The following is a 15,964-nucleotide window of genomic DNA, read 5'->3' on the forward strand; positions in this document are numbered from 1 at the left end:
TCTTCTATCGGTGAAGATATTTATAACTTTTTTGTTGCCGTTTTTTCTTCGGTGACTTATTTTTATTTTTTTTAATTTTGTAATTTTTTTTTAATTTGTAATTTCTTTTTATAATATATTGTTGTATATTTGGTTTGTTTTTGTCTTTTTTAATTGAAAGTTTACATGTTTTTCACCAATTAAACTTAAATATAGTTAAACTGATTCACTACCCAGTCATCATAATATGATGCTACATTCTATTTGTTAAAAATAATTAATTGGTAGTTTAGTTTATTGAAAACAGTGCTTTTAAAATTTACCATAAGCCAAGACTATTTAGCTATATAAATGCAATTTATTTATATATATATGATTTTTTATCTTAAATGTTTTTAGTTTGGCTCTTTGAAGCATTTGTTTTTTTGCTTTTTAATTAAAATATTTTAAATCTATTGTTATGTCTTTTAAATTTAACTAAAGTTTACTAAAAGCCAACGTGAAATAACGTCGTAAAACAACACCGGCAAGTTGCATCATGACAGCAGTTTAAGTATGACAACAGGCTACCGAAAAACAGGTAAATTGTATTCCAGTTGTTTTGTTTTGTTTTTCTTTTATGTCTACTTATCTGTTACAACTTTTATTTTAGGTTTGTCGTACGACGCATTAATGCAATATAAAAGATCAAAGTTTACATATTTTTTACAATTTGTTATACACATGTTTGATTGTAAATCAACTTTTTTTTGTTTGAAACGTATTTGTACTCAATTGCCTAGTTATTTATAATAAATTTATTTAGTTGTGTGCATTTATCGTTTTAAAGACAATTTCCTTTTTTAAAGAAACATGTATCAAGGGGATACCAAAAAATTAATAACTCATAAATAATTTACGTTCACTTCATATTAATCTTATTAATTAAAGTTCATGTTGTAAAAAATATAACAAGAATTTAGCTTTAATCTTTCGTCAATTTAAGGCATGATGAAGTGTTATTATTTTTTGTCAGTAACTAAAAACGTACAGACCGATCGTAACCCATATTACGGGTTGCTTTCTGCTAGTACCATTAAATAACATAACATTAAACTTTAAATTATAATACTTTATAATAATGGTTCCAAAAATCAAAAACTTCTGCATAAAATCACGAGAATTGAAAAGATAAAATTAAGATGGAAGAGAATCTTAACAAGATCTGTTAAAATGGAAAAATATATTACCTATAATATTATGATATTAAATTATAAAATAAAAATAAATGTATATTTATATAAATATATTGTTTATGATTAGCACAATAGACATGATTGTCCTTTCTACTAAACATAAACATCATATATAGATGTTAAACAAACAAACATTTAATATTTGTCATTTACACATGTTAATTGTACACATTTATTTTTAAAAATAATTGTCAAAAATTTGTTACAAAATTTTATAAAGCAGTGTTTAACAAGTTTACCTGGTAATTAAGTGCATCAAAACCTTTAAATATAAACTCAAATAATGTTTTTAAATTTTCAGGACTTGGAGAAGTAACAAATATATTGGAATAGCTGAAAAAAAAAAAAAAACAATATTATATTACTATATAAAACTATATAAAAAAATATAAATGTTTAATTAACTTAATAAGTTTATCTATATAAAACTAATTACCCAAATGTAACCGCTGAAGCCAGAGCTAATCCAATAGCAGCTGACTTTCCTCTGCCACGAGCAGCTGTTAAAGTAACTGTACTTCGTAACGTTTTTTCAGATATTACTTCAATAAACTTTAACACAGACTTAGCCTATAGATTCAAAAATATAAACAATTATATCGCTTAAGTAAGAAGTTTGAACCTCACAATCATGAGGTGTATGTATGTGAGTGTATATATGTACAAGTACATAAAATATGTTGTTACAAGTCTCTTTTGATGGGTGGAAATAGTGTTTTGTAATAACATATTATATATACTGGTACACACACACATATGCATACACACATGCATACATACATACATACATACATACATATACTCAGCAAAATTTCCATAGTTCCATGTAGTTATTGCAGATTTTACTGATGTTATTTATAAAACTAAATTACTGAAGCTATTTATAAAATTAAATTGCGGAAGTTATTTATAAAATTAACCACAAAAATTATATTTATTAGCCCTATTGCAAGCAAATGTGTTTATGACAGTTATATGTGTTTCTGAAACAATTGAAACTAAATTTTCTAGAGTGTTTTTAAAATCCAGTAATATACATGAAAAATTTCCATAGTTCCACATCAGTTTGTTTTAAACATTTACTATAAGTTGATTGAAGTTTGAACAAGATTTTGAGTTGATTTGTTCTATATAAAAGTTTTGTGTATTTTTAATTAACATTTGCTATGTAATTATTACAATACCACGTGGTTTTAAATGAGGAAGAAAAAGCAAAAATTGTTGCTTATAAAGATAAAGGTTTGTCCATTCGACAAATTGCAAAGAAAATCAACAGGTCTCATCATGCAGTGAATAACTTTAGAAACTTAGGTGACAATTGCAACAAAAATCATCAAAAGGGCGAAAATAAAAAAAATAACCAGAAGGCAACATTCTTCCATTATGCATTTGGCATCATTCGGAGTACGAACAGCAAGATAAATAAGGACTGAACTGGAATAACCTGTGATCACAAGATGTGTCTAAGAACTTGTAAAAGTCAGGACAGTTTTAGTGGAAAAAAACGATCATAAAACCACCATTGACTAAAAAATATAAAAGTGCAAGATTTGAGTTTGCCAAGGACCACATGACATGGGACGCAGAATGAAAAAATGTTACTTTTTCCGATGAAAAAAATTTAACTTAGACGGATCTGATGGTTTTAAGTATTATTGGCATGATTTGAAAAAAAAAGATAGTACTGCTATCAGTTGTAACATAGAAGTAATGGTGTGGATTGCATTTTGTTTCTACGGCAAAGTTCCAATGTTTAATTACAACAAAAAAGAATACAAGAAATTACGAAAAGTTTTCAGAGGATGTTTTAATCAAGTTTAGTGAAGGTTTATCTACTGAGAATTGAATTATCCAACAAGATAATGCAGCGATTCACATGGCACAAACTGTAAAACAGTTGTTCCAGAAAATTTAAGGTGAATATTGGCATGAACTATATATGGAAATTCTCGACAGTATAATACAATACAAGAACTTAAAACTTCTATCCAATAAGCATGGAGTGGTATTTCAAAGGTTTGTTTGGAAAATCTTTTAAAAAGTATGGAAAACCAAATCTTCGAATTATTTAGTGTAAAAGGTGGTAGTACACATCATTAAAAACTAAAGTATTTAAAAAATGATTATTTAAAACAAAAATTATAAGGGTTTACTTTTGATGGAACTATAGAAGTTTCGCATGTTTTTTCAAAACATTTCTAACTTTTATTCTTTTACGAAATAAATTAATAATTATTTTTTATTAAAATATTATTTGCATATTTATTTATTCCTAATAGTTCCTGTAAAAAACAAAATAATTGCAATTTTTTTTTTTAACATCTTGTTGGAAGTTATTGGAAGAGAAAAAATGAAGATTGTAGAGTAAGATAACAATTGAAAGACGACTTAAAAGATTGCGAATTATATGAACCAGGAAAGCAAGATGAAGCAAGAGAATTCCAAAGAACTGATGTTCGAGGAAAAAACTAGACAAATAAGAGTTTTTGGTGCACTTAGTCACAGAAAAAAAATGTGACTTAACTGAATGACGAGTAACACAAGAATGAATTTTAGTAGATGGCACAAGAGACGCTAGCTCTTTAGAGCAGCGGCCATTATAGTATTTGTAGAAAAAAGAAAGAGAAAAAACATTACGACAATGGGATATGGTTGGAGGTTGGCTTCAATATTTGGATAACAGTTGGAGGTTGGTTTCAATACTTCGAGAATTCATTTATAAGTACAAATTGTAAGTGGAACTACGGAAATTTTGCTGAGTGTACATACATACCATACATACATACATACATACATTAATACATATATATACACACAAATATTACAATACATACATACATTAATACATATATATACACACAAATATTACAATTGTTTTAAATTTATTTATTATATTTCATTAATTACAAGTAATACCTTCAGGTTAAATGACAAATTATAGAATTTTGTATATGTCATTTGTATTTCAGGAGATACAAATTTGTATATCGTCAGGGACTATCCCTGAATTCGTGGAACTAGCATTGGATAATACAGTGTATCTGATAAATGTAGCCAATTATTATTGTGCATATAAATTAATAACTTTAACACCTATAATCTATTGTTGACAATACAAAGAATATGAATAAAACTCTCTATGCCAAGATGAACCCAATATCCCAATATAAGAAACAAAAAAAGATTTCACCTTCTCCTGCAAAACTAGCTGCAGTGCAGATATGTGCCATCTATCTGCAGTAGATTCATGGATTTGCACTATCCCCAATGTTATAGCAAAAGATTTTAAATCATTAAGTAAAGGATCTTTCATTAAAAACATACCAACTTTGAAAGGTTATAAAACTAATTTAACTTTATTGTTATCTTTGAAAACATATTGTAAAGATAACATTAAAGTTAACCTTAAAACATTTTTGTTAGTATATTTTCATTGAAAGACACAATGATTAATATAAAGTAAAAAATTTTAGGGAAAAAAATTAGACTATAACAAAGTTTTTAAGAGCTTAAAGAAACTATCGCCATGAAAAGCTGCAACAAAAATGAGACAAGCACAAGAATGGTCTGTATTAGCTGTGATATGAGATAATAGCTTATTTTATAAAAAATTTTTATAAAAAAGTAAAGAAAACTCAAGAATGTAACAATGAGGCAAAGGTTTTGCTATGAAGCTGATTAGGTCCAACAATGCATTTTTTCACATTGTTTTTTTGTAATTCCCATTATAAGGGTATCATTATATATTTCTCAGTTATCATGTTATCAAGGGTCAAGGGTATCATTATCAAGGGTATCATTTATCAAGTTATCAGTTATCAAGGGTATCATTATACCTTTCTCAGTTAGGGCAACAGAATTTCATACAAGGACAAATAAGATATTTATAAAGGTATATAATAGAAACTTAGTAGGTGCTGAATTCACAATGAATCTAATATATGATTTCCAGCAGAAGTCAAAAGAAAATCTGAGATAATGTTAAGTGATTCAGTTGTCATTCATATATAAAAAAGAGATATAAAGATTATTGTAAAAATGATAAGTGAATATAACAAGTTATACTTAAGATAATAAAAGATTTTTAAGATAAAATTTACCAGCCAGCCTAACGCAATCACAGAAATGATATCATTTAAAATTGGCAACCTGTTCACTAAAAAGTGATAATTTATTATCAGCAGACATCTGCTGATCACATCATAAAACATTGCTGATACATTCTTAAAACATTGATAGTGCAAAAATAAAAAAAAGCGATAAAAAAATGCAAAATGAAGCTAATTTTAAATTTGCATGACACCCTAGTAAACAGCTTCTCACCAGCCCTTTCTTGAAGTAAATTACAAAAATAAGGGATGAATTACAAACACAAATTTTATTTTATTTAAATTACTGCAAATTTAGAATTAAAAAGTCAAATTTAGAAACCTGATCAAGTGTTTTACATTGGTTAATAATAGATCCAATTGGTTGTGTATCTTGTAAAGAACTTTGTAGTTCTTTTAATTCTACTTCTTCTGCTGTCATTGACTCTTCCTGAAATTAAAAAAAATTATTTCATAATAACTAAATGATTCAATAATATATATATATATATATATACATATATATATATATATATATATATATATATATATATATATATATATATATATATATATATATATATATATATATATATATATATATATATCAATTATAAATTAGTAGAAAATCACTTAACAAAATTTTTTTTTTATTTAACACTGTGTTTCATCAATATAGACTCATCAGAAATGATTTCTGATGAGTCTTAATTGATGAAACAGTGTTAAATGAAAAAAAAATTTTGTTAAGTGATTTTCTACTAATTTATAATTGCTATATATATATATATATATATATATATATATATATATATATATATATATATATATATATATATATATATATATATATATATATATATATATATATATACACACATATATATATATATATATATACATATAAATATATATATATATATATATAAATATATATATATATATTTACTATAGCATATTTATGTAAAAAATTGATAGCATATTTTTGTTACTTAAAATAAATATGCATTTTCAGAAAAAGAAGAAAAAAATTAAGAAGAATGAAAGAAAAGATTGCTGCCCAGTGATGGATCCCCATCCCCCTCATCAGAATCTGAAAGTCCTAAAAATATCTTAGAAATTGAAGACTTTTTTTTAATATTTCAAGATTGACCAAAAATTCCTTGATCCGCCACAATTGCTGCCCCATGCCAAACCCTCAGCCGATGTAGTAGCACTCCACTGCAAGTCAGGTTTATTTTTCATTTGATGTATGTACTGAAGCGCCCAGCAGCAGGCTATTCAGTATGACGTCAGACTGCTCACCTAAACCAGCAGTATAAGATATATATATATATATATATATATATATATATATATATATATATATATATATATATATATATATATATATATATAATTTAGATGAATAAAAGCAATTGATAAGCGAGACTTAAAGTCAGCTGTGAATACAAACAAAAACATAAACAGTCACAAAAATGTAAAACTACTGTAGAAATGAGTTTACACGCAGATAAAAAAACTTAAGTATAAAAGAAAACAAAAAATAAAAAGCTGTCAAATTTTACTAGTCACTTTACTATGTCAAATAAAGACCATTTTGAATAACTAGAAAAGTATGAAATATTTTTGATCCGAGCTTCACTTTTTAACCAAATTCAAAGCTAATAGTACAACTAATCCCCTGATTGGCCTAAAGTCTAATATTATAATTAATCAAACATCAAATTGAACTGATTTTCCTATTTCACCTCAAAATGTTGCTGGTCCTGTAGTTAAACCATCTATCAGTTTGAACACTTTTCTAAATGAAATCTCATTGCAATCCATTAAACATATTAGCCACTGCAATGGTTTATCTTTTTTTAATTTTTTTAATGATTCTTTTACCAGTATTTACATTAGCACCATCTGTAACTTTAAGCTTGTAAAGATTTTATAGAATTTCTATTTTTCAAAGCAGAAATTATTTCCAGTAATCAATAGTCTGAACTCTGAACAAGTAGTAAAATGAATAATTTATTTTATTTTCAACTTTCTCTTTAAATCAAATGCAAATATTAATCTGCAATTCTTGTGGGTGTGTTCTGATACTTCTGTTCTTCCACATTTCATTTTCTTTGAAGTTTTGATCCAAGATATTAGATGCAAAGTTTATTTTTATACACTTTAGAAGAGCATTGACTAATTGTCAGCCATATCTATTCAATATACCAGTGTAATCTTTTTTTTCTTCTTCTAAATATTCACCTCCAACAAGGCTGCAAGCAACCACTAATTAAAGTTGGAAGTTACAGGAAGAAAAAAGATAAAGATTGTAGAGCAAGATAAGATTAATTTAAGATTGATGGACGACTTAAAGGATTGCAAATTATATGAATCAGGAAAGCAAATTAGAGGAAGCAAATTCCAAAGAACTGTTATTTGAGGAACAAAACTAGATGAATAAGCGTTTTTAGAGCACTTGGGAACAGTCACAGAAAAAGGATGACACTTAATTGAATGACAAGTAAAACGAGAATGAATTTTAGTAGATAGCACAAGAGACGCTAGCTCTTTAGAGCAGTGCCCATTATAGTATTTGTAGAAAAGAGAAAGAGAAGCAACATTACGACAATGTGATAATGGTTGGAGGTTGACTGCAAGAACAGGTCCAACAATGTTTACAATGCGTTTTTGCACCTTGTCTAAAAAAGAAAGGGCATCATTAGAAGACCCACCCCAGATATGGCAACAGTAATCCATACAAGGCCGGATTTGAGATTTAAAGAGATAGATAATAGAATCCGAAGTAAGAAAGTGTCAAGCTTGATAAAGAGATGCAACCTTAGTAGATGCTAATTTTGCAACTGATTTGATATATGGTTTCCAAGAAAGATCGGAAGTAAGAGTTAATCCTAGAAGATGAAGAGTGGATGACTTATTGAGTACATTACCGTTCATAAATTTAGGAAGATCCAAATTATTGCGATAACAATTGGCTGAAAAAAATTGAGTTGTATCTGAATTGAAGTTCATCAGCCACTGTGAGCCCCATGCTGTAGCATCAAGTGAGATCCTTTTCAAGCTCAAATACCCCCTCCAAGCAATCAAAGAGTGTTGGTTTCTTATCACAACAAGAATAAATGGTAGTATCATCAGCAAACAATGCCACTTTAGATGTGAGAATATCTGGAAGATCGTTAATGTTAACTAAAAAGAGTACAGGGCCAAGAATTGAACCTTGAAGAATCTATGAAGCTACAGAATAAGAAGAAGAGTGCTGTCCATCAAGGACAACTTTTATACTATGATTGGAAAGGAAGGATTCAATAATTTTAAAGCTGTTGCCAGATACACCATAAGAAGAAAGCTTATGGAGAAGACCAGCATGCCAAACTTTATCAAAAGCTTTTGAAATGTCAAGAGCGATGGCCTTAACCTCTCCACCTTTATCTAATACACGATAAAACCTATCAGTTATTACTGTTAGCAAATCAGCTGTAGAGCAAGAAGATCGAAATCCATATTGATGGTTAGAAAGTAAGTTATTAGATTCAAGATGAGAAATTAAGTGTTTGTTAATTAAAGATTCAAAAACCTTGCTTATAATAGGAAGAAGATTAGTGGGACGGTAGTTAGACGAATCAGATCGCTCTCTAGAATTTTTAAAGGTAGGGATAACAGATTCCGCTTTCCAGCAGGCTGGAAAACAAGACTCTGATAAGCACTTGTTGAATTGTTTTAAGAGTATAGACGAAAGCTTTGGTGAACACTTCTGCAAAACAATAACAGGCATGTTGTCCGGGCCACAAGCTGTAGAAGAGTCTAGGCAGGAAATCTGGAGTGATATGATACAGATGCTGGAGTGATATGAATGTCAAGCAATGGATCAAACTGTTTGTTGCCTGTATCAGGTAGAACATCAATACAATCTCTAGTGGAAACAAGAGATTGTATTGATGAAAAGTTCTTAGTAAACAATTTAGCTTTGTCTTTAGGTGAGGTGACAAAGTCTGAACCATACAAGAGAGGTGGAATTACAGATTAGCCCTTATTATTGATACTATTAAAGATTCTCCAGAAGTCATGAGAGCCTAATTTTTGAGATGAGATACAAGATTTCATGACCTGAGAATAGCGGGCCTTGGCGTTAGACAAAACCTTTTTACAATGTTTTCTAGCAGTGATAAATAGACATCAGTTTTCTGGAGAATTGTTTTACAGATAGATATGGAAGCAACGGTTTCAATTGGAAATTGCAGCAGCACAGTGTGAGGAAAACCATAGAGAAGAGTGAGGCTTGACCTGAAATCGTTGGGAGGGAATAAAAGATTCTATGCCAGCCTGAATCCACAAAGTTATTTATTAAGTACATTTGTCGACAGGAAGTCAAAAGATTTCTATCCAAGGGCCATCACAAAGAAAATTACAAAAAGAATCCCAGTCAGCTTTAAGGTAGTTGTAAGAGGTACGATAATAGGAGGAATCAGGTGATGAAGAAGAATGAGATATTATTTTTAGAGAGATCAAACTGTGATCAGAAGCGTGGATGTGGAGAAACTGAGCACTGACTAGGATCAAAAACAAGACATGAGTCGAGTAGAGAAGGTAAATGATTCGGGTTGTTTGGAAAGCGAGTTGGAAAGTTGACTATTTGATTTAAAGATTGAGAAAGGCAAAAGTTGAGGGCCTTAACGCCTGCAGAGTCACTGACACTAGAGCCAAGCCATTTAGTGTGATAAGCATTAAAGTCACCAACAACAATGATATAGGCTGATGAATAAAGAGAGAGGGCTTGGTCAATTTGATCAGAAATAACATCAAAAAAAGTGCAGCCTTAAGATGAAGGAGAGCAATATAGAACAAAGAGAAAGGCAATAGAGTGAAGTGATGCTAAACGAAAGCACATGAAAGAATAGTCTGTGGATTCAAACCTAGTTTCACAACAAATGGGTCAATTCTTTAGAATGTAAATGCCCAGGCCAAGCACGTGACTATTAGAGTTGTTACGCATTAAAGGAAGATAACCATCAACACTAAGATCGCAAAATGAGACAGCTGAACTCAAATTAGTCACACAAAGAGCAAGTAGGTCTGGTGAACTTTGCAAGAGATAAGGCTCAACAGAAGAAAAGTTACTTCGAAGACCACGAATATTAGTGAATGATAGGTTTAGAGAACTTGGTGATGATGATGTTTTTTGTGTTTTATAGTTTTTGGTACTTTATTCATTTTTAAATTTGATGAAGAACTTGACTCAAAGCATTGATAGTACTCAGAACATTGTTTAATAGCCCAAGCAATTGCCTCATTAATATTAATAAACCCTAAGCCGTAACAAAGGACTCCAAATGTGGCCTTGGCAATGCACTCCAAAAGTACAAACAGGGACACCATCCATGCGCAACATAGCACTGTTAATGCTTTGATATTTTTCAGCTGTTGATGGAATCAGCCTCTCTGAGAGCTACCACAGAGTTCGGGGAACCTGACTACCAGCCTCCCTCAGAACCATAAAACTGAGTTTTATTCCATTATACAGCACAAATTTGGATACTTATGACAGTTTGGTGACAATTTAGTACTTGATTTGAACAATTCTTTGTCATCTTCACTTAAAAACTCTGTTAATATGTAAACTTTTTTTGACAAATTTTATTATCATTGAAAGCTGATGCTACATTAATTCTTTTTAATATGACACACTTTGTTTGACCTTCTGTCAAGTTTTCTTTGTAAATTCTTTATTTTGTTTTTGCTTACATTAGTAATTGTCATATTCTTTAATTCTTTTTGATCAAAGCATAAAACCCATTCTATTTGAATATTTTAGAAATATTTGTGCAGCATCTACGAATTTGGATAACTTTGAACACTGTTGAAAAACACTGTTAAAAGCATTGGTTGGTATACCAGCTTTTTCCCAAACAGATATAATACTTGAAGTTAGTATTTTATTAAACAATCTGATGTACCAAGTGAATTCTTTCTGATATATAGATATTTGAAAAGCATCCTCCTTGGTTGGTAGCATGTTCTTTGGTATACTACATGAATGTCCAAATATATTGGACATTCTTGCAGTATACAAAATACATGAAATTTTTCTTGTTGACATTCAATACTTGAAAATAGTAATAGAAACATCTATAACCATTAGAACATATATCAAAAACAACACAATTATGAAAAACAGTATGCTTATTATGAAAAACGTATGTTTAAACAGAAACAAAGAGTTTTAAACAGATTTAAATATTAATTTTATAGCTCAGATCTATTAACACATTTTTTCTATTAAGTATTTATTGATGTTTTTTCCAGCAACGGAAGAGCAATTTTAAGTGTTGGGGGGGGGGGGGAGAGTAAGAAGGAGGAAGAAAAGGAAGGGGGCAAAGGGCACAATTAAAATGAAGCAATTTCATTTTCAAGAAATTCCGGTATATTTATATATATATATATATATATATATATATATATATATATATATATATATATATTTATATATATATATATATATATATATATATATATATATATATATATATATATATATATATACACCGTATATAATATATATATATATTATATATATATATATATATATATATATATATATATATATATATATATATATATATATATATACACCGTATATAATATATATATATATTATATATTTATATATATATATATATATATATATATATATATATAATATATATATATATTATATACGATATATATATATATATATATATATATATATATATATATATATATATATATATATATATATATATATATATATATATATACTCACAAAAATGTATTTTGTGTACATTACATTATTTTGATTTTATAAGAGAAAAAAAGTTCATAACTGTAATCTGATCTGAAAATTTTTTTAAAAAACCAATGTTTTCAGTGGAGTAACTTTTGTACTAAAAAAAACTTACTTTGGTTTTTGGTGGCATAGCTGTTATATTTGAAGATTGTGATGAAATTGGTAAAATGCGTAAACTATCATCTATTACTAAGCAATTCTTGCATGAAGAAAGTGATAAAATAAACCTGTAAATAATATTTATTATTATTTTAAATAAATAATAAAAAGAATTATTTTTTAATAATTAAAAAAATAAATCCTTTGTTAAAATTTAGAGTTTTGTGACTACTAATTGTGTTCAACTGTGTTGTGAACAGTACAAAATGTACAGGTGGGTACTATTAATTGTGTACATTGTGTTGTGAATACTCATATAAAGTGATATAGAGTGAGAGGTAATCACGTTGGAAATACTTTCTAAAACTTTTTTTTTTTAACTAATCAATATATAAAGAAGATAATTATATTAATAAAAACAATTGCAAAAAGTAATAAATAAAGATTAAAAAAATAAGTTAAAAATTGACAGAAGACTTGAATTAATGTAAATTGTATTTTTTACTAAAAATACACACCAGTTCTAGAGACATAGCCATTTGAAATAATGCTGATTCAGCATTTTAGTAATAATCTGATAAGACAACAAAGTAATTTGAGATATATCTTGATAATAGTTCATGGTTTTTTTTTTTCAATCTGTAAACCAAATAGATTTTTGCATAAGGAATTCAAAAATAACACTCTAGGGACTTTTTCTGTGGACAAAAACTCTCTGGGATAAACTCAAGAGCTGTCTTAGTTATTTAATTCATTCCAAAAAATTTATTTTCGAAGCTAAAATGGAGATCTCATCAATCATCCAAAACCCTTGAAAAAATTAAATTATTATTTAATCTTAGGTCTATTGAAAACAAGTAAACTCAACCTCAAATCAAATTATAGATTCAAAAATAAAATCTTTGCAAAACTTATTGAGTATAAAGAGGATAAACTTTTTAAATATAAAGGTCAAGTGAGAGGTCAAGTGAGTTACTCTCAATGCCCATCCATGTGTTAAAAAAATATTAAATTACAAAAAACAAATAAATTATAATTTTAAACATATATAAGTTTTTTGTAGCCAACTGCTTGTTAAATCTCATACCAAAACATATTTTATTATTGCCTGACTTAATAATTGGTAATTTTAATTCAGAAGTACTTGCTGATGACAACTACATATCACAGTCTCAACAAAAAGTCTCCACTAAGGGCTGCAGTGGTTGGTGAATTTTAACTTAAACAAATCTCAGTTGCTTACTGATAATAATTATTGCTATATTGTGAATTTTTGTATATTGATGAATGGCAACACTCATACTGAGTCTTCTACTTTATCACCCTTGGATTATCATTCACTAACTGATCTCCCTTGAAAACCATATAAACAATTCATTGCAAAGTTAGCTAAGATCACCTCTTTTTATCATGTTTTCATCCTGAACCCAAAACTCTATCTCTATAAATCTCTTATCCGTGTTTGCACGGAATACTGTTGTCATATTTGGGCTGTTTCTAAGACCCTCTTTCTTTGGGACAAGGTCAAGGTCACTGTTAACTCCCAACAAAAATACTGGCAGCATTGTTGGGAATTTATTTATATAAAAAAAGATAATTCTTCATTTGAACAGCAGAACTTAAATAAAAAACGACCTAAAATAAGCAGCATTTGAAATTTTGTTTTGTAAATTTTGTTATTAGACATTGCAATTGCTTACAAAATTTTTTATCTTTTAAACATTTCACTCTGTTATAGAATTTTTTTGCTTTTAAAACAAATAACCTGTTCTTTGAGTTTTATAACAAATAATTTGTTCTTTAACTTTTATAACCAATAACTTGTTCTTTAAAATATTCTTAAAAAATTTCTAAAATTTTATGAAAAATTTATGGAAAGATTTTAAAAGCACCAACAACTTTGTTTAAATGGAAGTTTTTTAAACCAATAAAGAACTGTTTAAATACATACACTGTTAGCAGTATTTTTAAAGATCAAAAAATCAAATTTACAGTTTTGAAGGGGCTGTGATTATAATGTTTAACTGATAAAAAAAAAGCATAAAAAACAACTGCTCATTAAAAAGGACAAAGAGGATTAACATTTTAAAGAAATTTGAAACTCACCGCTCATTGAATCGACCGACGACATCTTGATGAGATTCTGTTCTATATCTTGAATGCACATCCTTATTTAAAAAAAAATAATAATGATAACAATGCACATCATTAAAAACTAAAATTATCAATGTTACATTTTTAAAACTAATATATAAACTTCACTAATTTACATAAATTTTATATCTTACCATGAATAAATTTTATATCTTACCATGGTCATAGTGTAGAGTTTTTTAAGTGAGTCAACATTTTGCAGTAAAACACATATAAGCCCTCCACCCTCAACAGTTTCAATGGTGCGAGCTAGTAAATTTGGTGTAAGTGCTTCAAAATCCTATTTTTTAATAATTGCAATTAATTTATAGATAAATATATTAAAAAGATAATAAATGAAATATTTAAGGAAGTGTTTAATACATTTATTAATGACTACATAAATTATTATTAAAGTGTTGTTAACAATTTAATAATTGGTTAACAGTTGTTAAACTGTTAATCGTTAAACGTTGCAACTGCTTTAAGTATCGCTCAATACATAAAATTTGAAACAATGAATACTTATTTCATCGATAAAAAAAATTTTGTGAACAACATAGAAAGTGTATTCTTAAAAGTAACAACATACAGCAACATAACATAACCCAGACACCCATAATTAGGACAGACCATTCATGGTTTAGACTCCAACAATGCCAACCTAAACTTGCTAAATCCCTTTTATTTTTAAAAGTTGAAAAAAAAATTTTGTTCTCAAAATGTGCAACTTTTTTTTTTCGAAAATTGAGAAACATTTAAAGAATTAAAAGAGCAAAAAAGTTTATTTTTCAAAGAGCTAAAAAAAAATTACAAAAAAAAAAGACAAAGAGAAGAAGTACAAGACAAGTAATTTTATTTCAATGCTTTTAAGTAAACATCTCTTATGTATAAAATTTAACAAATGTTGTTAAACACTTAAATTGCAACATTTTATTGTGCTCTTTAAAATTTAGATTCCAATTTTCGTGCTAATATTATTTGAGACTAGTTTTTCTGACAAAAATAACAAACTAAATTATTGTTATTATTATTATTATTTAAGTTATTAATAACATTTAAATATATAATAGTAATAATTATATATTTAGTATTATTTAGTAATTTAAAATATTTATTACAATAAAAATAAAGTTAAACATTTAAAAAAATTATTATTTAGTATACAATCATGTACAGGATAATGATAACAATAAATCTTAAAGCAAGAACCCATTTTTGACTGAATGTCAGCTACATGTGCTATCATATCACTTACAAAATACACATATATCCATACTGCCTTCATTATAAATTTTAAATACACATATACCCATACTGCTTTAATTATAAATTGGGTTAGAAATATTTAAATGATTGATTACCTGTAAAATTAACATCCCATATGTGTTACCAAGAATCTTATGTGTCTCTCCATAAAAGCAATATCTAATAGTTGTTGCTGTAATAAATAGTTCAAATGGATCATCTTTCTTTACATCTAACGATCCACTTTTTACCTTCTTTTGAAGTTGCTTTATTTTCTTTTTTCGATGACTAAAAATTTTTTTGAAATCAAAGTTACTCAACATTTACCCTAACTCATAATATTATTTTATTCA

At 27.6% G+C, this 15,964-nt stretch overlaps 1 protein-coding gene across 1 annotated transcript in view; it reads right to left on the minus strand.

Annotated features, from left to right (window-relative positions):
• LOC100199282 (RNA cytidine acetyltransferase) overlaps positions 1-15,964 on the minus strand; it is an 83,285-nt gene that overhangs the window by 57,484 nt on the left and 9,837 nt on the right. Inside the window, exons 3-9 of the mRNA XM_065801063.1 lie at positions 15,728-15,899; positions 14,542-14,664; positions 14,337-14,398; positions 12,244-12,358; positions 5,646-5,753; positions 1,651-1,784; positions 1,454-1,547 (exon numbers count right to left, since the gene is read on the minus strand). Coding sequence (XP_065657135.1) covers positions 1,454-1,547; positions 1,651-1,784; positions 5,646-5,753; positions 12,244-12,358; positions 14,337-14,398; positions 14,542-14,664; positions 15,728-15,899 — 808 coding nt within the window. The remainder of the gene's footprint in view (positions 1-1,453; positions 1,548-1,650; positions 1,785-5,645; positions 5,754-12,243; positions 12,359-14,336; positions 14,399-14,541; positions 14,665-15,727; positions 15,900-15,964) is intronic.

Source organism: Hydra vulgaris, chromosome 07 (genome assembly GCF_038396675.1).
Source record: "Hydra vulgaris chromosome 07, alternate assembly HydraT2T_AEP".
Taxonomy (NCBI): domain Eukaryota; kingdom Metazoa; phylum Cnidaria; class Hydrozoa; order Anthoathecata; family Hydridae; genus Hydra; species Hydra vulgaris.